The sequence below is a fragment of the Narcine bancroftii genome, unplaced genomic scaffold, assembly GCF_036971445.1.
Source record: "Narcine bancroftii isolate sNarBan1 unplaced genomic scaffold, sNarBan1.hap1 Scaffold_163, whole genome shotgun sequence".
Lineage (NCBI taxonomy): Eukaryota > Metazoa > Chordata > Chondrichthyes > Torpediniformes > Narcinidae > Narcine > Narcine bancroftii.
The window spans coordinates 1-27,561 of NW_027211898.1; the positions used below are offsets into that span (position 1 = coordinate 1).

Genomic DNA, 27,561 nt, shown 5'->3' on the forward strand with positions numbered 1-27,561 from the left:
TAATATTAATCATTTCATTTATAAATGGAATCCTTTATTGTTACAAGAATTTAAATTATCCGTTTTTCGACATATAATGAATATTTGGTAAAATCACAATTTAATTCTTGATTCTATCGGAATAGTTTCGATAAGATCACCATTATATCAGAATAAATTAATTCCCTTTTCATGATAGAATCCTTACTTAAAAGATTGGGAAATTAAAGGATTAGTGAATGTAATAGATTGTTTTGAAGCAGGGAGGTTTTGTTCATTTAAAAGGTTGCAGGAAAGATATGGTATTGCATCAAATTTTTTGTTTATTACCAACTTTGAGATTATTTAAAGAAGAATTATGGGAAGGAAATAAATTTACCAGGTCAAAAGAAATTTGAATTATTAATTGCAGATAAAGGTGAAAAATGCTTTATTTCTGATATGTATAGTTTGTTGCAGGAGAAAATGGAAAAAGACAAATGGGAAAGAATTAAATATTATTTTGACATGGGAGGAATGGTCAAAACTGTGTGTTGACGGTGTTACCAAGTTAATTAATGTGAGGTATACTATGGTCAATTAGAATTTTTTGCATCAATTATATTCAACCCCTGAGAAATTGAAGAGATATGGATTCAGTTTAACAGATTTCTGTTTTAGATGTAGAGAGCAGAAAGTTACTTTTGTACATTCAGTTTGGTCGTGAAAGAAAATTAAGCATTTTTGGGAGGAAATTATAAAATTTTTGAGGGATTTGTTTCAAAGGGATATTTAATGGATCCAAAAATATGTTTGTTGGGTTATGTTAATGTTCCATTTGTTGATTCAAAATGCCTAAACCATATTTGACTTTGTTAAGATTTGGGTTAGCAGTAGCGAGAAAATATATAGCTGTCACATGGAAGAATATAAACTTGCAAAGATGGCATAACGGATTGCACTCTTGTCTATATTTAGAAAAATTAACATATAATGTAAGTAATTACTCTTTTTTATTTATATGTGGTGTTTATATTTGAAACACATGGCTATAGAAATTAAGTCAATGTTGTAATGTAGGCAGACCAATCAGGGAATATTTGATACATTTCTCTAAGGTTTTGGGGGAGGAGAGGTTGTTTTTTTTTTCTTTATTTTGGTTATTTTTTTCTTTTTTTGGTTTTTATTGTATTAGTAAGGGGGAGGGGATGTAGTTTACAGTTATTTTATGTGTATTTGATTTTCTTTATGTAATTTGAGAATATTAAATAAAATCTTTCAAAGAATCGAGTATGTATGTGTGTGTGTGTGGGGCGTGTGCATCAGGGTTTGTGTGTGTGGGGGTGTGGTAGGAACTGCCGCTGATCCCCGAGTCCTCCCCACTGCCGCCGCTGATCCCCGACCCCTCCCCACTGCTGCCTGACACATCGATTCCTCCAGACGCTCGAGATTCCAGCCGGCTTCTCTGAGCAGGGTGTCACGGTTGATGTAGTGGTTAGGGCAATGCCTTTACATGGCCAGTGGTCAGGACTGGACCTCAGTTTGAATTCTGCGCTGTCTGTCAGAAAGTTCTCCTCCTCGTTGCTATCAAGTGGCTTCTGTGTTCAATCTTGCCTTTGAAAGTTCTTCTGCATTCAGGACAGGTTGTTCCAGATGGCAGATCAGGCTTGGGTTGGTATGGCCTCTCCTCTCATCTTCTTCTATTTCTGCACATCTGCTGGCTTCAAAGGTTGCTGTTCCCTCTCAGATGATGGTTTGCCAGACCTTTCTGTCCATGGTTCATCCACCCTTTGACAGGTCTTGTTTTTCATCCTGCAGGGTGTCTAGCCACCCTCCTCACCAGGCAAGCCTGATGGGGGAGCCGGTTTAGTCGCCGACCACTCGACCATGCGACAGGTAGTACTGGGTTACATGGTACCAGTAGCACTCAGGCGAGTGACCTGACACAGATCCTTGTTTACTCTTCACTTCATGCAAAAAGGCTCCCAAGTACTCATGTTGACCATGACTGTGGCCAATATGCCTTTGTTGAAGAGCCTCAGGATCCGTACTTCCATTTCAGTTCATCTAATACTAGAAGGGGTGTCCTATAGTTGTTTCCTTGATGCAGAGTTAAAGGCTTTGGTGTGGGTGATGAATGACGTGTACAAAGGTTGGATCTGTTCACTACATTTTTTTGGAGTTGTCGAATTTTTAGGTGTTGGCAGAAATCTCCTTGAACTTTGTTGAGATCCTCCAGGACTGGATGTAGAAATACCTGAACATGTTGATTGTGTTTCCAAGTGTGGCTGCCTTATTGACAGTTGGTCCTGCTACCAGCTCGACTTCCAGCACAAGTTGTTGTCCTCCCTTCTGCGCTTCACGAATCTACAAGCAGTGGAAACAAAAGTCATTCAAGGGAAGAGATGAACAGAGTTGAGGAAGATCACGCGAAGACGACCAATGGTCTTCAGCTCAAAATCATCTTCACTTTTTCGTAAAGATTCAGAGACAATAGAAACCCATTAATCCCCTATCCCTCTATCCCTCCCCCTTCGTCGACAACTCTTCCTCCCTCTCCCTCCCTCTCCTTCCCCTCTAACTCTCTCTCTACGAATATCCCTCCCCATCCTCAAAAACTCTCCTTTCCTCTCCCTCTCCTTTTCCCCTCACCCTCTCCCTCTATCACTCCCCTTTCCTCAACAACTCTCCCTCCCTCTACTTTCCTCTCCCTCTCCCCCTCACCCTCTCCCAAAATCCCTCCCCTCAAAAAATTTCCCTCCCTTTCCTCCTCTTTCCCCTCTCCCTCTCCTTCCCCTCTCCCTCTCCTCCTGCCCTCACTCTCTCCCTATATCCCTCCCATTCCTCAAAAACTCTCCTCTCCTTTCCTCTCCCTCTCCTCCTCTTCCCCTCACCCTCTCCCAAAATCCCTATCCCTTCCTCAACAACTCTCCCTCCCTCTCCCTTTCCCCCTCCTTCCCCTCCCTCTCCTTCCCCTCCTCACCCTCACCCCATTACTCCCCCTTCCTCGAAAACTCTCCCTCACTCTCCTTTCCTCTCCCTCTCCTTTCCCTCTCCTCCTCTTCCCCTCACCCTCAGCCTATATCGCTCCCCCTTCCTCACCAACTCTCCCTCTCTCCTTTCCTCTCCCTCTCCATCTCTTATCGCTCTCCTTCTCCTCTTACCCTCACACTCTTCCCTATATCCTTCCCCATTCCTCGACAAGTTTCCCTCCCTCTCCATCTCCTTCCTCTCTCCCTCTCTTTCTTCTCACCCTCCCACTATCCCTCCCCTTCCTCGACAACTCTCCCTCCCTCTCCCATTCCTTCCACTTTCCATCTTCTTCTCCTCCCCCACTCTCTCCCTATATCCCTCCCCCTTCCTCGATAACTCTCCCTCCCTCCCTCTCCTTCCCTTCCCCTCACAATCTCCCTATAACCCTCTGCCTTCCTTGACAACTATCCCTCATCCTCTTTCCCTTCTCCTTCTCCTTCCCCTCACCCTCTCCCTATATTCCTTACCCTTCCTCGACAACTCTCCCTCCCTCTTCTTTCCTCTTCCTCTCTTTCCCCTATCCATCGACTTCTCCTCTTCCACTTCCCCTATCCCTTCCCTTCTTTGACAACTCTCCCTGCCTCTCCCTCTCCTCTTCCCCTCTAACCCACCCCCTTCTTCGACAAGTCTACCTCCCACTCCATTCTTCTCTCTCTCCTTCCCCTCTCTTATGCCCCTCACCCTCTCCCTATATTCCTCCCCCTTCCTTTACAACTCTTCCTCCCTATCCTTTTCTCTCCCTCTCCTTCTCCACTTCCTCTCCTTCTCCTCAAACTCTCCCTGTATCCTTCCCCCCTTCCTCGACATTTCTTCCTCTCTCCTTCCCCTTTCCCTCTCCTCCTCTTCCACTCACCCTCTCTCCCTCTATCCCACCGCCTTCCTTGACAACTCTCCCTCCCTCTCCTTCCCCACTCTCTCTCTTTTTCCTCTTCCCTTCACCCTCTCACTATATCCCTCCCCCTTCCTCGACAACACTCCCTCCCTCTCTTTTCCTCTCCCTCTCCTTCCCCTCTCCCTCCTCTTCCCCTCTCCCTCCCCTGAGTGAGGTGCTGGATTTGGGAGGGGGGGAGGTCAAATGCAAGGGAAAGTCTACAATATATCCTTTCTAGCATTGATGGAGAGAAGGATTTTGAGCTGAACGCTCTCTGCACCCTGAAAGAGACAACATGGTGGAGAGGATGGTAAAAAAACATCCAGCCTGCTGGACTTCATGATTTGGGGAACTGAGTGTAAAAGTTGGTGAGTCAAGTTACAGCTGTATAAAATTTTGGTTCGCCGCATTTGGAATATTACGTAGTGTTCTGGTCCCTGAATTCACGGGAGGATGTCGAAGATCTTGTAGACCTCTATCAAGTCTCCTCTAATCCTTCTACACTCCAGCTCTGTGAACCTTGCCTCATGAGAATTGTTTCCCAATCCAGGCAGCATCCTGGTAAATCTCCTCTGTCCCCTCTCCTTCCTATAATGAGGTGACCAGAACTGAACATAATATTCTAAGTGAGTCATACCAAAGATTTATAGATTTGCAACATGACAACTCTACTCCTGAATTCAAACCACCTATGAAGGAATCTCAGCACACCATAATCCTTCTTCACTCTCCTATCAAACTGTGCGGCAACCTTGAGAAATGTGTAGATTTGCAACCCAAGGTTCCTCTGTTCATCCACACTCTTAAGTAACTGACCATTAACTCTGGACTCAGCCTTCTGGTTTGTCCTTCCAAAATGCATCAACTCTCAGTTATCTGGATTGAAATCCATCCACCACTTTTCTGCCTAACTCTGCATCCCACCTTCATCATTTTGTAACCTTTAACAGCCTTCATCTCCATCCACAACTCCTCCAAACCAACCTCCGTGACATCCGCAAACTTACTGACCTATCCATCCGCCTCTTCATCCAGGTGACATGAAAATCACAAAGAGCACGGGTCGCAGAACAGATCCCTGCGGCACCAACCTCCAGGCAGAATACTTTCATTCCACTACGACACTCTGCTTTCTTCCGACATGACAGCTTTTATTTCATGCAGGTAATTTTTCGCTCATCCCATGACTCAGGACTTTCCGAAGGAGTCTCCTGTGACCGACCTTCTCAGACGCCTTGCTAAAATCCTCGTAGACCTCATCTATCACCGTACCCTCATTAATTTCTTTTGTAACCTCCTCCAAAGACTGAGTTAGATTTGTGAGGCCCAAGCTTGCCTTCACAAAGACATGCTGACTATCCTTGAGTAGAGTGTATTTCTCCAGATCTTCATAGATCCCATCCTTAAGAATCCCTTCCATTAGTTTACTCACCAATAATGTAAGACTAACCCTAATTCCCAAGATTCTCCCTATTACCTTTTTTAAACAAGGGGACTCTATTTACCATTCTCCAATCCACCCGAGTCGCGCTGCCGTCTATCTCCCTCCTTGCCCACGTGAGTGGTGCTGCTGTCTCACCCCCCCCCCCACACATCTGGGTCACGCTGCTGCCTCTCCAACCCACCCCCCCACCCCTTCACCAAGGGTCGATATCGACCACTTTGGAGACCCCTAATATGTTATTTAAAGTAACTTAATGTCACTTTATTCGATTCAGCAAAGAGTGGGGCAGGGAGGCAAGGTTAGGGGGGCTTTACTAAAGCTCAGCCTGGAGTGGTAGTTAATCCGCCACAGTTGACATGGCGTTGCAGTCGTGCTCCAATCTTCAAATATGCCTGGATGCAGCAGGCATGGATAATTGCCGATGATTTGCCACAACCCATTTTTTATACACTTGTGGATGCATGAAACTATGCACCAGCTTTGATCTTTTTCAAACTTCGAACATGCGAGGCAGAAGCTTTAATAGTAAGAACCCATTTACTTGTTTCAGATGGTGAAGAGAAGCAACATCCACGTCATTCTGTGCATTTCTAAATGGCACATTGGGGAAGTAGTGAAATCAAATTGCATGAGTGGATGCAATTGCTTTGGATGAGACCTTAAACCACATCCTATATGGTTTTTAAAGAACATACAAGATTCTATCGTACAATAAATTCTGTTCTTTACCCGGCCTCGGGCCTAGTCGGTTCGAGCAGTGAGTCGGAGGAGGCGGAGACCAGAGTTTGGGCAGTGTTCGGAGGTGGAGCGAGTTGAGAGTGACAGGTTTAATTGGTCAAGGCCGATAAAAGGAGGGAAACGCAAAGGAGAGGCCAGCGAGGAGTGGCCCAGTGAGTAGTGGCCTGGTGAAAGAGTGGGGTTTCGAGGCTTTGGCTCGAGAGGGTTCAGCGAGTTGAGAGTGACAGGTTTAATTGGTCAAGGCCGATAAAAGGAGGGAAACGCAAAGGAGAGGCCAGCGAGGAGTGGCCCAGTGAGTAGTGGCCTGGTGAAAGAGTGGGGTTTCGAGGCTTTGGCTCGAGAGGGTTCAGCGAGTAGAGGCTGAGGTCGAGTGTATCTAGATTAAGGTAAGACTATATTTTTTTTGTTATTTTCTCTTTCTAAGGTGAGGGGGAAGAGAGAAGGGTTGAGTGTGAGAGCAGTTTGCTCTTTTCAGTGTCAGATGTGAAAGGTCCTGGAGTCTTCGACCTCCTGGACATCCACGATTGCACTAGGTGTACTGAGCTGCAGCATCTCAGGGACCGTGTTAGGGAATTGGAGCTGCAGCTCAATGACCTCGACCTGGTCAGTGAGAGTGAGGCCATCATAGATAGGAGCTATAGCCAGGTGGTCTCAACAGGGCCACAGGAGGAGGATCAGTGGGTTCCAGTTAGGAGAGGGGAAAGGGAAGAGACAGATACAGGAGGGGGCACCTGTGACTGAAGCACTCAACAAATGGTACACCTCCTTGAGGAGCATTCAGGCTGGGGAAGGAATCAGTGGCTGTATCTCTGGCACAAGGTCAACCTCTGTTGCCCAAAAGGGTAGGGAAAGGAAGAGGAGGGTAATAGTTATAGGGGATTCGATGGTCAGGATGACAAATTGTGGATTCTGTGGATACGATTAAGGAAACAGATTGGTGCCAGGGTCTGGGATGTAACTTCCTGTGTCATTTCAGAACAAGTTGGATAGCTGCCTGGATGTGAGGGGATTGGAGGGTTATGGACAGGGAGTGGGTAAGTGGGGCTAGAGTAGCCCACTTAAATCGGTGTGGACTCGAGGGGCCGAGATGTCCTGTATCTGGACTGTAATTGTCTCAGCCAAGATTTATCTTGCAATCAACATCATCTGGTCAATCCTGCATTGCTATTAGGGACCAGTTATGTGTGCAAAATAGCAATGTTTCTCAACTAGGTCAACGATCCTGCTTCATCAATCCAGAAATAAAACATTTCCAAAATCGCAGTGGTGAGAAGTGCCAGGTAAAAGTAAACCTTCAAGATCTTCCACTTGGACATTTGTCCGTTCCAACGTCCTCTTCTGCTCTGATGTTTCCTGACGCAAACGCTGGAATCTCTGTTCGATGGTAGCTAAAATGAACACAAGGTTCTGTTACACATACATTTAAAAATGTCTTCAAAGATTTACCATGTTTCCGGTGTTTTCTTCCCAACAAACACATTTTTTTGGTTTGGAGAGAGAACTGTGGGTTTAGTAATATTTAAAGCAATGCAGAACAGAAGATGACGAGAGAAAAGGTGAGCAAGGAATGAAAAAAGTTTGGAGGGAATCAACGTGAAATAGCAGACAAGTGAAATGAAGAACAGTGAAAAGGAAGGGACATTTGCAAAAGAAAATGGAGAGAGAAAGAGAGGGACAGTTGTGCAACTCTGTTGAAAACATGTTGACTTCAAGGCCTTTTACTCATCGAGAGGAGCAGGTGAAGTGGGGGGGAGCTGGGGCCGGGGAGGAGCAGGAACAACAAAGAATACCCTGCTGAATAGAGAAGACTCTGAGAGCAGCTGCAACCGTTCTCACCAGAACTGTATCCCGCCCTTCAGGTGCTCAGATGCATGGATCTTCAGTGCCCTCCCAGCACAGCATGAGAAATCCCCTCTCATTGGGGGGTCTTTGAGACATCACAGCCCTAAACACTTCCTTGGCTGCATGTTTGCCAGATGTTCACACTTGGTAAATGGCCGCTGCTTAACCTTCTACCATTTCTACATATCCTCTATTTCTATTAATAACTGATCAACAAGACAAATGGAAAATATAGAATTTCTGAGGTTTAGGAAAGGAAACAAAAATGTATAAAAATAAATGAGCTGATAGAGCATCTGGAAAAAAGAAAAGCAACATTAACATTTCGATGGAGCTCGTGACTTCACCGCCTTGCTGGCATATTTTAACATATGTTTCCTATTTCCAGTCTTGTTTCTATGATTGGAAGTTGTCTGGTTTCCAATCATTCAATCTTCTCTTTAATTGATGAGCCACGGACAAGTATGCATGACTGGAGCCTGGCTGCTTTATTAAATAATCGCAGAGCATCACTTTCAACGAATTCACTGCAAGAATTCCCATTTGCCGCCATTTTCATTTCCAACGCTCCAAATATGGTTCTCAATTCAGTACCTTTAATGCAACAATTTTATAAGACCCAACACTTCTAAGATGCACCACTCGAGCAGAAATTTCATTCAATAAACACACATTTTGCAATACTATTGCGATTCTGGCCTACGAGTCTGAATCACTGACCACAATTCAGTGGAGAAAGTTCGATTGAACTTTCTTAAATACTGCATTTTATTCAAACATTGAAGTGTGCACAGTTCTTTAGTAAATGGTCATTTTCAGAGCTGTTTATGAAATGATAGCCTATTTATGACGTGCTAGGTAAAGATGATTCAACATTTGAAATCCAATCAATTGCAAGAAATATTTTAGAATGGTTCAAAGAGGTTGGTGGGTCCCCACTGGTAATTTGCACAATTTGAAAATGTCTAATTTACCAGCTGGAAGCATCACTTGTATTTGTTGGAATTAGAGAACCACCTTTTGATCTAAACATCAAATGTTGAAATGGTACCTGTGGTCTTTCGAAGCTGGACTATATTTGGAACAACGTCATTGCTCAAATTCAGCAGGCACTTTGCTGCCTCCTGTAACTTTTCGACACCATCTTCATGTTCAGAAATTTCTCCCTGAAGAACCTGTGATTTCAAAATGACACAATGACTCATTCACAATAAAATTAATATTTATTTCTGTATATCTTAGATTTGCCAATGCCTTGGTTAATTTCGATATTGTCTTTGGGTCAAGGAGATAAACAGCCTGTGAAGGCGATTCTATAAATTATCATAAATACCAACAACTCTCTGGCCTGCTTTGGGGTGAGGAGGCGAACATTTTCAAGGACCCAATAACCACAGGATATTGGAATTTTCTCAAACAACCAGATCAAACTTTCTATTGATCATTACTCATTACTCATTAATGCTTCGAGGTATTTAATACGCCTGATGTTTGAGCATTTTCTGATGCTGTTGAGCTCATCATCTTTATCTTGTCTACATCTCTTGACCGGCCCTGAAGTCCCCTTGCAAACCATCAAGGTCACAAGAAAATATTTAAAAATGTTCTGATGCTTAGATTTACATCAGCATTGATAAAATAATGCTGAAGAACTCATTTGGCTTTTCACCACTAATGGACATAGATTTGGCTGCAGAGGGTTATTCTGCATTAGCGTTTTTCTCCCTGTCTACTTTTACTCCAGATGACCCCTCTCCCCAATCCATCATCCTTCAAAGGTAAATATGTGTTCTCCCTCAGCAATCTGACCCGTTTGCAACTCCTATTCTCTCGAGCACTTAATGGCCCACAGCTTTTCTCCATGACCATCAATCCCAGGCCATTATTGCAATAAATGGTCCGATTTTTCTCTGACTGCAAGACCAGAAATGCCCTCCACCTCAATAAAGCAAAACTTTCTGATTTGTCTTTCTGATGCAAATTCCAATTCCTCAAACATCAACTCCAGTCAACATGATGCCATTAGTTTTGTTAATGATAGAAAAGGATAGGTCTGGGACTCGGGTTGAGATTTTAAATTGGAGAAAGGCCAATTTGAGGAAATTAGAAAGGAATGAGAAGGTGTTGACCTGGAAAAGTATGTGCGGGGTGAGTGGAAGACCTACAAAGGTGAAATTTGGAGAGTACAGACTTTGCATGTTCCTGTCAAGATTAGCAGGCTTAGGAATCTGGTTTGGAAGAAGAGAGGTGTGCAGCAGGTATAGACATCACAGAGCAAATGAGGTGCTTGAAGAGTATAGAAAATGCAAGAAAAAACCTCAAGAAAGAAACCAGGAAGGCTATGTGGATGATAATGGGGTAAATTGGATGAGTAAGCTTGCAGGTGTTGTGGACACTAAAGAAGGTTTTCAAAGCTTGAAGAGGGATCAGGACCAGCTGGAAACATGGGCTGACAAATGGAATTTAATGCAGATGAGTGTGAGGTGTTGCATTTTGGAAGGACAAGCCAAGAAAGGACATACATGGTAACCAGTCGGGCAGTGAGGAGTATGATAGAACAGACGGATCTGGGAATACAGACACCTCATTCTCTGAAAATGGTGTCACATGTGGATAGGGTTGCAAAGAGAACTTTTGGCACATTGACCTTGATCAATCAAAGGATAAAGTATAATTTTCATTGGTGAGACACAATTTGGATTATTGTGTGCAGTTTGGATCACCTAACTGCAGGAAGGATGGCAATTGTGCAGAGATTGACTTGGATGTGGCCTGGACGTCAGGAGCAGAGTTGTAGGAAAAGGTTAAACAGGTTATGATTTTATTCCCTGGAGTGTAGAATGAGGGAAGAATTGAGAGAGAGATTTAAAATGATGTGGAGGACAGAGTAAATATAGGTAGGCTTGTTCCACTGAGAGCAAGTGAAATACAAACCAGAGGACATGGGATAAGGGTGAAGGGGATAAATTTAGGGGGAACATGAGGGAGAACGTCTTCACACAGAGTGAAGAGGTGGGAGAGTGGAACAAGCTGTCCGTTGAAGTGGTGACTGTGGGCTCAATTTTTAATTTGAAAAGAATTTGGACTGGTACATGGATGGGAGAGGTATGGAGGGCTATGGACTAGGTGCGTCAGAGGGCCTCGGCAGAAAAAGGGTTCGGAACAGACAAGAAGGGCCAAAGGGGCCTGTTTCTGTTCTGTAATATTGTAAGGTTCTATGGTTCGAATACTTCTTTGGAATAAATCAATCTCTGCCACTTTGCAAACAAATCTTACCTCCAAATGTGCTCCAAATCACCACTTTCCTCCCACCCCCCTTCACCTGTTCCTGAAACCCCCATCTATGGAGTTATCGTCTCTGCACCTGATGATCCCATTAATGATTTGCTGAGATTTTTTGCTCTGCTGTTATAATCTTGGAGGTCGTCCAAAATTCTGCCACCATTTTCTTAGGCCCCCATTAAACATGGATAAGGTCTGAGGAAACCCATACTGAAAATAGACACACAATGAGAGCAGAACTGTTTGGCTTCTTTGTTACAGTTTCCAATCTCGCCCCCACCATCTGGAAACAAATTGGCTGTTGGATCTTCATCAGGCTCCCATTAAAACCTGATCAAGTTGGAATGAATGGAGCTCAACTTCCTATTTCAGGTGCCAAACTTACAACCTCCCATGTGGCCTTAACCACTGTTATTGGATGTGCACATTATCATTATTTCAAAGCATTCATCATTCTACTCGTAAATTAGAATAAGCAACATTACACAGTGATTTATGAAATAACAACTTTAATTTACCATGATATTTTCAAGTTCTTGCTGCAAGATTTCTGGATTAGGGATGGCCTCTAGCTGAACCATTCGTCTTTCTCTTTCTACTCTCTCTAGCCACAAACGCAGCTCATCTGCCTTCTCTTGCCATTGTTCAAATACCTTGGTGCTAAGACGGATTCCAAGTCCAATGCACTATAGAGTGAAAGAAATGAATGAGTATGTGGATTTTTAAAATGTACGATTTTGTGATGCGATCAAATATCGAGTGTCCAATCGATCCAAAATGGGTCAAGCGATACATTACTGGTCCATTACTTATGCCAACTATCATTTTTTTGTTCCCTGCATCAAGTTTTTTGAGGGTCACAGACAAAAAGGCAATGTTCACTCCTCACCAAAGGTGAAATGCCTGTTACCCTGCCGTACTGTTCCATTTTCTTGTTATGTCAATAAATCTTTTAATTAATATTTTGAGTTTGCTTTCAAAATAAACTGATGGTCAGGAATATATCAGAAGCATTGAAAACCTTCACAAATTTAGTGTGTCAGTGAAGATTAGACAGAAATTCTTTTGGGGCTGGGCTTGTTCCAGCCGAACACTCTGCATTTCTGTTATGCCATTCAAGCCTAACCCTTGGGTTTAGGACATACTGAGCCAGCGAGGTGACCTTTGTGGATTGGACACATTACACCGTGTTCAGTGACAAATGCACGTGGGAGGCCAGTCTGGAAAATCTTCACCAATTATGATCTGTTCGACATTTGATTTTATTAAAAGGAAATGAGTTCATGACTTATTTTCTGCAGTGGTCTCTGTCCAACTCGAGTGAGTTTGGCCACCAAGAGAGCTCCACAATACTGGAAAGATTTGATCATTGTTCCTGTTCTTCATGGGTATTATTAATCACAGCCGCAAACCTTTTCCAGAGCCACTCTTATAAGACTAAAACTTACACAAGTTGCTCAGTCTATCAAAATGCTCTCATGTTACTGATCTAAAGTAAAATTGGAGTTTAAATGCTATTAGTCAAAAAAAAGGAGATATGTCATACTTCTGATCGAAGTGCGTTGAAGCGAGCATCGGCGCTTTCAACCGTCTCCTCCACACGTTGGCTTATGGCATCAGGATCAATTGGGATCTTGTAGCTTTCAATTGCATTCCTGATTTCAAAGAGAAAGGCAGCATCGAAGAGACTTTTCCAAGATCGTCTGAGGTATCTTAGATCCCCTTTGAGAAACTGAAGATCATTGAAGAGGAATTTCTGCTTCTTAAGTTTGAATGTCAATGACGTGGAGTCAAATTCCTCAGCTTTTATTTTTTGTAGTTCCTTTTCTGAATGAATCATTAATGTTTCAAATTCATCATTATCTGTTTAAAGGAATATAATGGTGAAATAATCAAAATGATCAAATAATACCAGATTATATAGACTTTGACACATTGACAGGATCCTGTAATAATTACAAGTTGGGGTTATTCCAAACCACATGTAGCTTTCAGTTGTCTTACTTAGAATTCTTTTTAACTCTCAGTAAATAGTATTTTATAGTAATCTGGAAAATAAATGAATACTTTCCCTCACCTTTTCGGAACTTCTGCAGTTCTAGATGCAGATCCTCAATCACGTTTAATTGAGAATCTGCACTTGATAAAGCGGATTCGTACTCCTCCATCAAGACATTCAAGTTCTCCTGCAGTGCAACTTCCTCGTCTCGCAAAGGGTCCTGGACATTTTGTTCCAGGAAAGTCTGAGCTGCCTCTATGGCCAAAACCAACTCTTGCTCTTTCTGGGACAACTTTTGGCGATGTTCCTAGAAAAGAAACAATCCTAGGTTCATTTTTATTGCTCCAAGTTGTCTTGGGGGAGGTAAGGTTTCTATTTATTGCATTTGCAATTGAAATAAAATATTCAAGTTTCCCAATTTATTAAAAATCAGGGTACCAAAACACCCTTAAATACACACAGGAAACATACTTCAAGTCCAGAAATCTAAATGGTTTTATGCTTTCGGAGGTTTAATCAACTACCTTGATCTACAATTCTTTGCTTGTGTCAAAGGATGAATCCTGCTGAGATGGAGTAGAATATATTCCATATTTAATTTGACTGACAAGAAAATAAATCCTCTCCTTCAGTATTTGTACACAGTCCCTTCCCTGTCAAACAGACTTACTTTTATTTAAACTTAAGCACATTAAACTTTTGTCATTTGAATGATCTCATCCTTAACTTTCAATTCAGGGATTTAATATTCTTTCATGATGTAAAAGAGAACACGTGAAATCTAACGAGAGGTGACTGTGATCTAGTCAGGAGAATGTGAACTAGTTTGTAACTGTGTAAGAATGCACCCTTCTCACTGAAGTAACTGTGGGGTGGATGTCTATGTATATGAGTGTGTCAACATTTTTAAGAGATGGTGGATCTTCTTGTCTTTTTTCTTCACTGGTATCACTGTTTCCTTCACGCCAGACTTGCACATCTTCGCCCAGTGGTTTGCTATGCCGTAGGCTCCACATTCAGAACCGTATGCGGGGCAATCATTTTGGTCACGGAGGGGTGTTGTCCGCTGCCCTTCCTACAGGTCCTGGGGGTGGCACTTTTCTGATTGTATTTTTTATAGCATCAACCCTTCCTTCTCTTTGCTGTGGGTGGGTCTGCATTGATAGGGATTTCATTTGCGTCCTCGTGGCTTTGAAGACTCTGGCTGTGTCAGAGTCTTTGGCCAATTTCAAGCTATCCTTCCCTAGAAGAGACTTTTGCACTTCAGGATGGGCATATTAGTGGATCAGCTAATCTTTCCTCTATATCCTTCCATCTGCATTTTGCAGCATTAAATTTTGGTGTAGTAAGGAAGTTAGTAACAGTCTCATCAGTCTCTTACACAAAACCTTGAAATTCATTGCATTCAAGTCTAGGATTAGAGCTGAGTTCAAGGTGAGAAACAACCTTTGCAAATATCTGCTCTGGATCATTTTTCTCCACCCCGTAAGCTCTCAGCTATTAAATAAGTCACGGCCTGGCTCCCCTGTCCAGACATGTATAGAACTAACCTTCTCCTCGCTGTTGCATTTTTAAAATAGCTTTTCACTGCTAAATTGTACATCTGCTGAAACGTTTTAAACGATTCAACCATGTCTTCAGCCTCCCGTCCATCACTGGGTGAACTGCTGTTGCACCAGCCATTCATTTCCAGGTGTACTTTTTCTCTTCTTCCCCTTCAGATTTCAGTCACTTCCAATCCATTTTATAGTTTTATTCTTGTTCTCTCAGACCGACCACTGCCAACATGTTCTGTCTCCGTGTTACCTGGGAGGATTCTTAAATAACTTAAAGATGCAAGATTCAAATAACAGAAGGGAGTTTACTTACTGATGCCTTCCACCATCTCAGGAAACTGTTCACACTCATACTCATGTATAGGTGCCCCCCAGTAGTGCACGACGGTTACCACAGTGAGAAGGGTGTATTCCTAGGAAGTTACAAAAGAGTTCACATGATCCTGACGAGATAACACACCCGTCTCACTGTCGTAAATGTCGTGCACCAATGTGGGGTGCATGTCTATGTGAGTATGAACATTTCCTGGCATGGTGGAAGGCATCAATAAGTAAAATCTCTTCTGCTATTTGAATCTTGCATCTCTAAGAAGATGCAAGATTCAAATAGCAGAAGAGATTTTACTTCTGCTATTTAAGAAGCCTCCCACACAGAGACATAACGGTGACTTTATTGTATTTATCTTTACCATTTGGTTCAACATCCTTTGGACTTGACAAGACTTTATTCAAGTCGCCTTATTCCAAAACAAACCAGGCTGTCAAGCACACACAGGGCAATAATTTGCATACATGTTAAGCAATGCTTTACGAAAAGAAGATAACATCAATTGGTAAATGTTTAAAGATCTTTGCTCTTTTTTAACGATGAAAATCTGACTTGAGCACTGCATATTAAGGAATGACAAACGTGAAAATCTATCCCCATTTGAGTGAAAACATTCTGGGTAATTATCATTTTCACATTAGTGCTTCAAGATGCAGGTGTCCCTGCCAGGGCCCAAACTGAACGAACGGCAATATCTTTCCCAGTTAGAAGGGAGAGGAGTGTGGAGGGGAATCAGCAGGTAGTAATGTTCCTACGGACCTAATGCACGTCCCTCTCCATGTCAGAAGGCTCCTCTTTGGACATATTCTTGGAGTCGAGTAGATGTCGTTCACTCCGTTGATAGAATACAGGACTACCTCAGTGGAGAGAATGAATGGAGGGCTAATCAAGCCAACTGCTTTGCTCTGCTGTTGAGGTCCTTGGGCCCTTTGGGAATTGTGCTCATCCAGTCAAGTGCGGAGCAAAGGTTCGCCACCTACTGCTTGACAGGTAGCCTCTGATCTGTTTTAGTTATCACAGTACTCAAAGTGGCTGGTCCATGTTAGGACCACAGTGAGAAGGAGACCTGGAGTCATGTGACAAAACCCAATTGAAGTACCATTATGCAGGTTATTGGTGAACAATGCCACTTTATGTCACAGTGTGTGCGACACACTTTCCATCGGGCAGCTGATTAAATAAAGTATGGCTTTGTCCTGCTTTTGGTAGATGGACCAGATACCTGAAGAATTTGTCACTTTGTCAGAAGGATGTCAGTGGATCAACTGTGACAAGAGGTGCAAAAAAATCTAGACTGAACTTCTCCAGTACTTCGAATGTGATGGAGTCTGGTCCTATTTGTCTGCTGCACTTGGTGTTCCTAAGTAAATCAAATAGGGTGAAAGTGATTTCTGTGATGGTGTCGGAAGAACCTGATGGAACATGCTAGAAAGTGTCTTAACCCCAACATTGTTATTCAGAAGCTGAGGCCTACCACCACTGAGAATGAGGAGACCGTTGGTCCCTCTTTTCCTGTTTACTGTTCATGACCCAGCCGGAAGGACGACAGAGCTCAAATTTCATCAGCGGTTAATTCTGTCTTTGGAATGTTATTTTTTTTTCTGCATTGCCTGCCCACTGTCCAGTGTTGTAAGATTATCAGTCTGGCACCTCATGTGCATCTGCATTCCCTATTAAACCATGGTGATGACTTGTCTTGGTTGTAATGGGAGAACTAACGATGGTAAGTAACACTTTCCTGCTGCAAATGTTAAAGGCCCATCGTACCTTTTGGCCACTGTGATTCCAGCTGTCAATTTATTCTGAATCTATCCCATTTAGCACAATGGTGCTACCACACATCAGAATTGAGGGAGCCCCTGGAGAAACATGGGATGAGTCTTTCTGCTCCTGCTGTCACCAACAATTGCCTCAACAACAGGAAAATTGTGGTAGTGAGGGGGTGTAGCCTTACTCACTCTCTTTTCCAAACCAATCCCTAGATCTGCACAAGGATCTGGCCTGGTTGAGTGGACGAACAGTGACGTTGCTACGCCAGAATTCATTCCGGTGGTGTATGCTTCCTCAACCCTTTTTGGTTGTGAATAGCTTGCATGGCCCATTCAATGGGTTATAAAGAGTTAATCACATGAGTGGGTGCTGGAGTTATCAAAATAGGGGAGGAGGTTCTTCCCTTTACAACATCAAGATCCACATTATCTGAGAATACAGCATTACTGAGGTGAAGAGTTTTTGTTAAGAAGCTGCCATGGTGAGATTGTTAGTGAAGGGCCTCTGTGACCATCGTCAATCACTGCCCCTTCACTAGTAAGATAATCATATTCCCGTCATCTCTCATCACTTGCGTGACTGGGCCAGAGCAAAGAACAGAAAGTAGGACTGAGTTAGAAAGAGGATCTGCTAGATCTTTGAATAGGATTGGGAGAAGATCGTCAAAATTCAATTCAACATTATTTAGAAATTGTGTTAGTCATTATTTAAGTGAAATTTAGTCAGTCGCCTTTCATCAAATCTGTACTGATCAGAGGTTCTGATGAAAAGTCCAATCCAAAATATTTTTACAATTGTTCGAATATACACTTATCCAAAACACCTGGAAGTGTTCATACCTTCAGGCCTTGCTGGTGGTCATTCAGTCTTTCGCCCATCTCAGCAAATGACCCCATCGCATCGTCCTCTTCCTCCATCTGGAAACCATCACCTAATGCGTAGAATTCGTCTTCGGTGATATGAACTCCATAGTGACCCTCGACTGCCAACCATTTCAGAAGATCACCTACTGTCTTCTTATGTTTTTGTAGGTGATCTTCTGTTGTTTCCTACAAATTGCAAAATCCTGTTAGTTTGAAGACGTGTTGTACTTTCCTGGCAGCAATTCCATATTCCCTCATCTATTTGCAAACCCTTGGGATTGAGGAGGATGTGAAACCACTTGAGTGGAAGATGCCTGTTTATAAACAGGGGCCATTCCACACCATTTCATCGGAATATGCACATGGGCAACACGTGGTCTTGCCCAGTCTTGGATCAATACGAAAAGGATGGAAAATACTAAAGACCAGCCTCCTATACACACACACGGGCATCGACGGAATTCCGCTTCATCATTTCCCTGCTCATGTCTCCCTAACACTGCCTTCATTTCTCGGGCCCCTTCGTCTAATCCCTCCCCTTTCATTTCAAAGGCCTTCTCTGCGTCTAAAGCAACTGCTACTGTTGGCGCTTTACTCCCTTCTACTGCATGAATTAAGTTAATAAATTTACAAATATTGTCTGTTGTGCGTCTTTTTTTAATAAATCCAGTTTGGTCTAGATTTACCATTTTAGGTACATAATCTGCTAATCTGTTTGCTAATAGTTTAGCTATTATCTTATAATCTGTGTTAAGTAATGATATTGGTCGATATGATGCTGGTGCGAGTGGATCTTTCCCTTGCTTTGGTATTACTGTAATTATTGCTGTTTTACATGAATCTGGTAAGCTTTGTGTTTTGTCAATCTGGTTGATTACTTCCAGGAGGGGAGGAATTAATAAATCTTTAAATGTTTTATAGAATTCTATTGGGAATTCATCCTCTCCTGGTGTTTTATTATTTGGTAGTTTTTTTTTATTATCTCTTGTATTTCTACTATTTCAAATGGTTCTGTTAATTTATTTTATTCCTCTATTTGTGATTTTGGTAGTTCAATTTTAGTTAAAAATTCATCTATTTTGCCTTCTTTCCCTTCGTTTTTAGTTTGGTATAATTGTTCATAGAATTCTCTAAAGTTTTCATTGATCTCCGTTGGATTATATGTGATTTGTTTGTCTTTTTTCCTTGATGCCAATACAATTTTCTTAGCTTGTTCTGTCTTAAGCTGCTATGCTAGGATTTTGTGCGTTTTTTCCCTTAGTTCATAATATTTCTGTTTTGTCTTCATTATGTTCTTCTCCACCTTATATGTTTGTAGTGTTTCATATTTTATTTTTTGATCTGCCAATTCTCTTCTTTTAGTTGTATCTTCCTTCATTGCTAATTCTTTTTCTATATTTACTATTTCCCTTTCCAACTGCTCTGTTTCCTGATTATAGTCCTTCTTCATCTTGGCTACATAACTTATTATTTGCCCTCTAATGAATGCTTTCATTGCATCCCATAGTATAAACTTATCTTTCACTGATTCCGTATTTATTTCAAAGTACATTTTAATTTGTCTTTCAATGAATTCTCTAAAATCCTGCCTTTTAAGTAGCATGGAGTTTAATTTCCATCTATACATTCTTGGAGGGATGTCCTCTAACTCTGTTGTCAATATCAAGGGTGAATGGTCCGATAATATTCTAGCTTTATATTCTGTTTTTCTTACTCTATCTTGCTTACGAGCTGATAACAGAAATAGGTCTATTCTTGAGTATGTTTTATGTCTACCCGAATAATATGAATATTCCTTTTCCTTTGGGTGTTGTTTCCTCCATATATCCAAAAGTTGCATTTCTTGCATCGATTTAATTATAAATTTGGTTACTTTGTTCTTTCTGTTAATTTTTTTCCCAGTTTTATCCATATTTGAATCCAAATTAAGGTTGAAATCCCCTCCTATTAATATGTTCCCTTGCGTATCTGCTATCTTCAAAAAAATATCTTGCATAAACTTTTGATCTTCTTCGTTAGGTGAATATACATTGAGTAGATACCAAAACTCCAAATATATCTGACATTTTATCATTACATATCTCCCTGCTGGATCTATTATTTCCTCTTCTATTTTAATTGGTACATTTTTACTGATTAATATAGCTACTCCTCTTGCTTTTGAATTATACGACGCTGCTGTTACATGTCCTACCCAATCTCTCTTTAATTTCTTGTGCTCCAATTCAGTTAAATGTGTTTCTTGCACAAATGTTATATCAATTTTTTCTTTTTTCAGTAAATTTAGCAGTTTCTTCCTTTTGATTTGGTTATGTATTCCGTTAATATTTAAAGTCATATAGTTCAACGTAGCCATTTCAAACTTTGTTTATCTTCCCTTTCCGTTTCTCCATCATCACCTTTCCTTCTTATCCATTTCTGTTTTCTTGTTTTGAACACTTTATAAGACAACATTTCTAAAACATCAAACATTTTCCTTATTCTCCTACTTAAAACTTCTTTAACCCCATTCTCCCCTCCCCCTCCTGCGTTGCCCTTTATCCCTTGTTGGGCAAACACATCTCCCCTCTCCATTTGGATTTGCGAATTCACTCGCAAATGTCAACTGATTTTGCAGTGACCGTAACTCATCCCCACCCAGCCCCCCCCGGAAAAGATTTCAATTTTCATATGTAACAAAGGTCACTCTTTTAATTCCCTCCTTATTCCCTCTATTCCCTTTCATTCCCTTATTAATTCTTATCTATACTCTATATATTTTCCTCTAAATACGTATACATTCATGTATACACACACATACATACACATCTACATATATATATATATATATATATATATATATAAAATATATACATACATATACCCATATACACACATACATATAGTTCGTGGTCATTTTTACTCTCATTACATGTCTTCATCTCTCTGCTTGTTTTGTAGTTGTTCTGCAAATTTTCGTGCTTCCTCTGGATCCGAGAATAGTCTGTTTTGTTGCCCTGGAATAACTATTTTAAGTACCGCTGGGTACTTTAACATAAATTTATATCCTTTTTTCCATAAGATCGTTTTTGCTGTATTGAACTCCTTCCTCTTCTTCAGGAGATCAAAACTTATGTCTGGATAGAAAAAAAATTTTTGACCTTTGTATTCCAGTGGCTTTTTGTCTTCTCTTATTTTCTTCATTGCTTTCTCCAATATATTTTCTCTTGTATATCTTAAAAATTTTACTAAAATGGATCTTGGTTTTTGCTGCGGTTGTGGTTTCGGGGCTAATGTTTTATGTGCCCTCTCTATTTCAATTTCTTCCTGTAATTCTGGTCTTCCTAGGACCCTGGGGATCCAATCTTTTATAAATTCTCTCATATTCTTGCCTTCTTCATCTTCCTTAAGGCCCACTATCTTTATATTATTTCTTCTAATGTAGTTTTCCATTATATCTGTCTTCTGAGCTTACAGCTCGTGTGCCTCTTTAACTTTTTTATTAGATTCTTCTAATTTCTCTTTTGTCCTCTACTTCCATTTCTACGATTATTTCTCGTTCTTCCACATTCTCCACTCTTTTTCCTATCTCTGATATGACCATTTCTATTTTATTCATTTTTTCTTCTGCATTCTTAATTCTTCTTTTTATCTCATTAAATTCTTGTAATTGCCATTCTTTCACTGATTCCATATATTCTTTGAAAAAAGATACATCCATTGTCTTGCCTTTCTCTTCTTCTTCCACTTCTTTCTGTTCTTCTTCTTCTTCTTCCTCTGGATTGACCATCTGTTGTTTCCTTCTTTTCTTTTTACCTTCTTCTTTCTTGTTGTCATTATTGTCTCTGTTCTGCACCAGCTGCTGTGCTGCAGGTGTCTCTCTCAGCTGTGGAGATCGACTCCGCAGCTGTTTCCCCCTCCCGTCAGTGTGTTTTTTTTCTTGCGCGGTTGCGCACTTTTACTCGGCTCTGCGAGCCATTTTTGTAGTCCCGAGCCTGGGACTTCCACTGACCTGAGGGAGCGGGCTTCTCTCTCCGCGGCGGGCCTCCTCGGACAGGTAAGGCCTTCACCTTCTTCTTCTGACGTTCTTTCTTCTTCTCTTCTTCCCGTTGTTTTCGACTTTTCTCTCTTCGCTGCCATTTTCTTCTCACCTTTATTTTTACTTTGTTTTAAATTTTAATCTTGTACCTTTGTTTTTTGTGTGTTTTTTTTAAACTTTTCCGGAGAGGGCTGGAATTCCCTGACCGGCCACTACTCCATCACGTGACTCCCCCAACTGGATCATCTTCAGCTGTCATCATTTTCTTAGTCACAGACCTAGTTACCGCACATGCAGGATATATCTCACCATCCTCTCTAACCACATCCTTACTAGGCCAATTTGTCAATCTTAAAACTGACCCAACTTTATTCTCTGACAAATCATTCCCCAGCAAAAACGAGACACCTTGCATGGGTAACTCCTACTACAACAGTTCCTTTGACTAATTCTGAATTTAGCACAACCTTGTGAAGCAATATTGACCCTACCTCATCTCCAACACCTTTAATCAAAGTTGTCTCCTCTGTGTCTGTCCTTTGATCCACAGTTAAAACGGTTTCTAACAACAATGACTGAGCAGCCTCAGTATCTCTAAGAATGTTAACTGGAACCTGTGGTTCTCCCTCCTTTATTGAGACAAAGCCCTCTGACACAAAAGGCTTGAAAACATCCATGACCTACTGATCAGGTTATGCACCTCTGCTCTCCTTAAATTCCACTGTTTCTGTATACATGGTTCTGGTTAAACCTGTTTTTACCTTTTCTGTTTCAAGACTAGACAGTCACACGACCAGCTTTCTTACACAAATGGCATATAAATACAGAAGTTCTGTCCTTTCCTACCTTTCCTTCATCTTTTTACTGAACATTTTCTCCAGACTTTATTTCAGCCCTACTATCCTGCTCCATCCTAACCTTATGAACAGGTTTATTAATCTGGTCCACATGAGCTCTCTGAAAATGCCTATTATTCTGGAATGTCCTTTTGTGAGTCTTCCTCAACAAATTTTCCTTCACATGTAATATTTCACTATTATAATCCTCTACGTTTGTACTTTTCTCATCCAATGTTTAACTTCAACAATTTTCAATGCCTCAGAAATAGCCATCACTTCCTATTTTCTCACCTTCTGCAGTTCTGCAGGTGATGGTTGTAACAAAAATGTATCAACATCCATTGCTGCAGTTTTTCCAGACACAAGCTTTCTGTAAGCTTGTAAAAATAGCCTGCAAAAACATCCCAATCAACTAATAAATCATGAAACTGCAATGTTCAAATCCTAAAGGATGAGCCCCCATAAAATGTTACGGAGTCCAGATGACCCCAAAAACCAGTAGCAATAGATATGCACGACAACACAGGGTTATTTAAACAAAAGTAGTTTAGAATTTTATTTGAACATGAAAACAGAATTGAACTTTAACTTATTACTTAACCTACCTAACCCACTTAATCCGCCCTCAAATACTAAGTGCAGGTGAGTGTAATGTGTATTGAAGATTAGAAAAGTTCTTTGGATCACAGTCCTGGTTGCAGGCAATTCTTGCAACAGTGCTCATACATTAGCATTAACAAAGTTCACCAAGCTTTGGTGTTTAACAGACAAATGGTTACCACTCAGAAGGGCTCTTGCTGGTTTTCAGAGAGAGAGATTCCATTTCCAGAGCATCTGCAACTGATTTCTTCTTAATTAGTCTTTCTGACAGAACTTTCCCCCTTCAGGGTTCTCCGGATGATCCTTTTTCTTTCAGGTCATCTTTCAGACCATCAGTCTTCTCCTTTGACCAGGCAGCCTTCCAAAGTTTGGCAGCTTGTCCCTCTGGAACAGATTTCTCTGACTCCTTCTCTCTCACTCCCTCCCTCTCTGAGAGCAAAGCTGTTCTAACTCTGCCTGCTAACGCCACATGCTCTCCTAGGCAAGCTGTATGTGGATACTTTGTTGCTCCTTTGCAAAAAGCAGGATGCAATAATCCTGCTAAAATTCTGGCTTTTCAAATGTGTGTGTGTGGAAGCTGCTCGAGTAATTCATTCCAAGCTACCTCTAAAACTCTTGTCACACTGCACATTCAGAGATCTGAGAAGAACCCTTGGCCGAGCCAACTTTGCTTGAAAGTAAACAACAATCACTAGCGATCTGTGGTCGTCTCAGCCTTCCTTAAGATAGGTTGCAGACACCACCTTATCAATTAGTGCATTGGATCAGGTAGTGCCGGAAATGCACAGAGAAGCCGCTGTGTGGAGATTTCACAGAAATACAGTTTAGAAGCAGGAAAGGATCAGATGTTATTGAACAACAATGAAAGGAACTATTAGCATGTGGTCTACAAAGTAACCTTCTTTTTGTATACTTTATTTAAAATCAAATTCAAAATCCACAATAAAATACATCATATTAACATACAAAAATTTCCCCCATATATGTCCCCCTCCCACCCCCTCTCTTAGCTCCCTCCCATCCTCTACAACCTCAAACTAAAGAAACAAACCATCATAGTCGGGTTTGATGTCACCAATCAACCATGACATATTTAGACCCATACACTTCACAGAGGGACCCGCACATTAACAAAAATGGTAGACGGATGGCGTAAATTGTAAGTTATCTTTTCCAATGGAATACATGATTGCAAGTCCATGTGCCATCTCTGAATACTTAATTCAATTTCATCTTTCCAGGTTATAGCTTTACATTTTCTCGCTACTGCCTATTCCAACTGAATAAATGCAATTTGAAATGTATCCAATTTCATTTCCAAACTCCATTTTACTTCATATGTCCCAATAAAAATACTAACGGCTCTAATGAAAGCTTAAATTTAAACAACCCCTGCAAAAGTTCCATAATTCCATTCAGAAAGGGTTTCACCTGATCACATAACCATACTGAATGTAAAAAAGACCCTATCTATTCTCCACATTGAAAACACATATCCAAAGAGATAAATCTATACCTCTTCAACTTCTCAGGTGTTAAGTAAAGTTGATGAATAAAATTATAATGAACGAATCTTTATATAACGTTTACTGGCTTAGTCACACTGTCCTCACATAATGTCATCCAATCATCCTGAGAAATTAAAACCGACAGATCCTCCTTCCTTTTACTTCTCACTTTATAAATATCCGACTTAGGCATCTTATTTTGTAATAAAGCATACATTTGTGTAATCAATCCCCTTTCCCCTCCTTCAATAATTAAACATTCAAATCTCATCCTTCTAGGTAATCTCAAACTGTGTCCAGAATTATCTAGTAACAAAGTTACTAAGCATGGACCTGATCCATTTTTTCATTCTATCACTGATATGAAACAAACTTTCCAGCTTCATAACAATCTTCGGCCAAGATAATACCTTTCTTTTCCCAAATATTCAGGAATACGTGATTTATTTTTATACAAAGCTTATTTTAATACAAAGGGTTTTAGCCGAAATTTTGCCCTCAGCACCAATAGCAACGTTGGTCCGATACCATATTTCCATGAAATGTTTTAACACCGGTAAAGGATAATTTTGGAAAAGTTGAGCATTCCATTTATAAATAAACTGTTGCATTCTTTGTTCATGAAGCTGAGCCATTTGGATTTTAGCCCAACGTAAAGATTGTTGTGATCCAACCATTCTATTAATAAACTTGAATTGTGCCGCTTCATAATAATCCTGAAAATGTGGTAATTATAAAACTCCAAGTCAATTTTTGTATAGATACTCTTGCCTATTTACCTTTTCATAATAAAGATCTTCCCAGCACATGGAAATCCTTAAAACCTTTTAGGAATCCCACATGTAATTGATTGACAAAAATACTGAATACGGGGGAAAAAATTCATTTTAAAACACTGTCGTGCTGGACACAACCAAGAAAGACTCAGCCACCACATTGAAAGCCATTAATGATGTTTTTATTCAAATTCAGCCCGCGCCCTCTTAAGGGCAGCCTAAGCTCAGTCACCTCGTGCATTGTGATATCAGAATCGCTGCCCCAGGCGTGCGCTGGGCAGGTGAATTGAGACAGGGAGAAAACCTTGACAGCGCCATCTTCCCATGGCTGCTCCGCCATGTGGCGTTATACACCATGAGAGACTGTGCCAACACAGCGCCCTATTAAAGTTATCGGTAAATCTTTCCACCTATTTAAATCTTATTTAATTTAATGTAATAATGGTCTATAATTCAACTCAAATAAATGATTATAATTATCATCTACATTTATCCCGAAATACTTAATTTTATCCAACCACTTAAATGTAACAATATCTCTGCAGTTTGCATAATCCATTCTTGTCAAAAGCATCATTTCACTCTTATCCCAATTAACCTTATATCCTGATAATGCACCACACTGTTCCAACCTTCCAACTCAATAAAAACATTTTACCAAGAACAAGCATGTGGTCTTGAAGGTAAAAATCACAGTTAAAACTTAATGACTATTTTCAAATCCACTGCGTCATGTGAACCATGGCAGTGAACAGAACAAAAGTATCTGGAAAAAGCAAGGCAAAACACCTTTCAGGATTGGCCCAAGGCATTGCAAATGAACACATGGCACAGGGTCAATCCCCAGAGACATTCAGATTTCACACCTATACACTCAAGGCTGAGGTTTCTGACTTGAATTTGATGAAAGGCAAACCACAGATTCTTGGTGCATCTTTACGAAGAACACTCTTGTTTTGATTTCAGCCACAAAACCAGGACTCCAGTCTCTCATCTCATCTCATTCCAGGGCAGAAACCAAAGGAAAGGGCACATTCTTCTGGGGGTCCTTGGTTAATATTTACTCTTAAATCACCACGGCAGAAACACAGAACATAGAACACTGCAGCATAGTACAGGCCCTTCAGCCCTTGATGTTGTGCCAACCCATATATTCCTTCCTAAAAAAAGCACTAAACTCTCCCTACCCCAAAACAATAAAGAGTATTTAATTCCTGCCTTTGACAGCCAATTGTTCCCAGAAGAAATATTAAAAATAATTATACTTCAAATGTAACAACAGAAAATGTTGGAAATAGTCAGCAGGTTGGTCACCTCCTGACTTGCTGGGAGTTTCCAGCCTTTTCTGTTCTTATTGAAATATCCAGTAATTCCAGTTTTATCATTTACACTTTAAACCTTGGGGATCCTTTGTGCTGTGAAAGGAAAGAGAATGTTTTTCATTTTAATTTACAAAAATAAGACTATCTGGACCCATTTATTAAGTAGGAATGTATAAATTCCAAGTAGGATTCACTTGTTGAAGACCTTGTTTAAGTTTCAGAATAAATGAAGCACCCAATATGTAGATGCTTTGGAAAAAGATAAGACAAAGCATAAATGATTTACTAACACTGAATTGGAGATAATTAGCTGCGAAACACCAAACTCTCCTTATAGGATGAGTGTCTGATGTTTACGTGAGTAATGAACCTTGTGCACACAGTACAACTTATGTTCATTTCGACATTGCCTCATAGAAGGTTTCACACGTGACCGAGAGTACCTGCTGCGTGTTTTCTTCCCTGCGGTCGACATTGAAGTCTGACGATTCTTCCGCAGCAACTCGGGAATGAAACCACCTGCCTCTGATCTTCTTGCAGCAGTTGCACGTCATTCTTTTCCGAGGAGTGAGGGATCTCCTACTCTGCTCCTCTTCCCCAGCCACTCGTGCCACTCGTAGACAGCACAAGGCATTGCCCATTCTCCTGCAAGTCACACGCGAGGTGTTTCCAGTGACGTGTGATGTAGTAATTCAAATACGTCACCACCGTGAGCCTCACTTGGCCAAAAAGCCCTGGTATTCGGCAAAGACTGTGCCACGCGCTCGCACCACGTTCAACCCTCACAATGAACACGACTGCAGTCTCAGCAACT

General features: G+C 41.1%; 1 protein-coding gene across 3 annotated transcripts; it reads right to left on the reverse strand.

The window, feature by feature from the left end:
* Positions 1-64: 64 nt before the first annotated feature.
* Positions 65-27,561, reverse strand: LOC138750522 (microtubule-actin cross-linking factor 1-like). Of its 3 annotated transcripts, none has more exons than XM_069912599.1 (8): positions 27,191-27,561; positions 17,661-17,870; positions 13,246-13,474; positions 12,715-13,031; positions 11,687-11,854; positions 8,938-9,061; positions 7,337-7,432; positions 65-2,325 (listed from the first exon to the last, which is right to left on the reverse strand). In XM_069912599.1, the coding sequence occupies exons 1-8, from the start codon at positions 27,386-27,388 to the stop codon at positions 2,318-2,320; spliced, it is 1,350 nt and encodes a 449-aa protein (XP_069768700.1). In that variant the 5' UTR covers positions 27,389-27,561; the 3' UTR covers positions 65-2,317. The 3 variants fall into 3 exon arrangements, with proteins under 3 accessions (XP_069768700.1, XP_069768703.1, XP_069768701.1); XM_069912602.1 differs by lacking the exon at positions 27,191-27,561 and adding an exon at positions 23,321-23,395; XM_069912600.1 differs by lacking the exon at positions 7,337-7,432.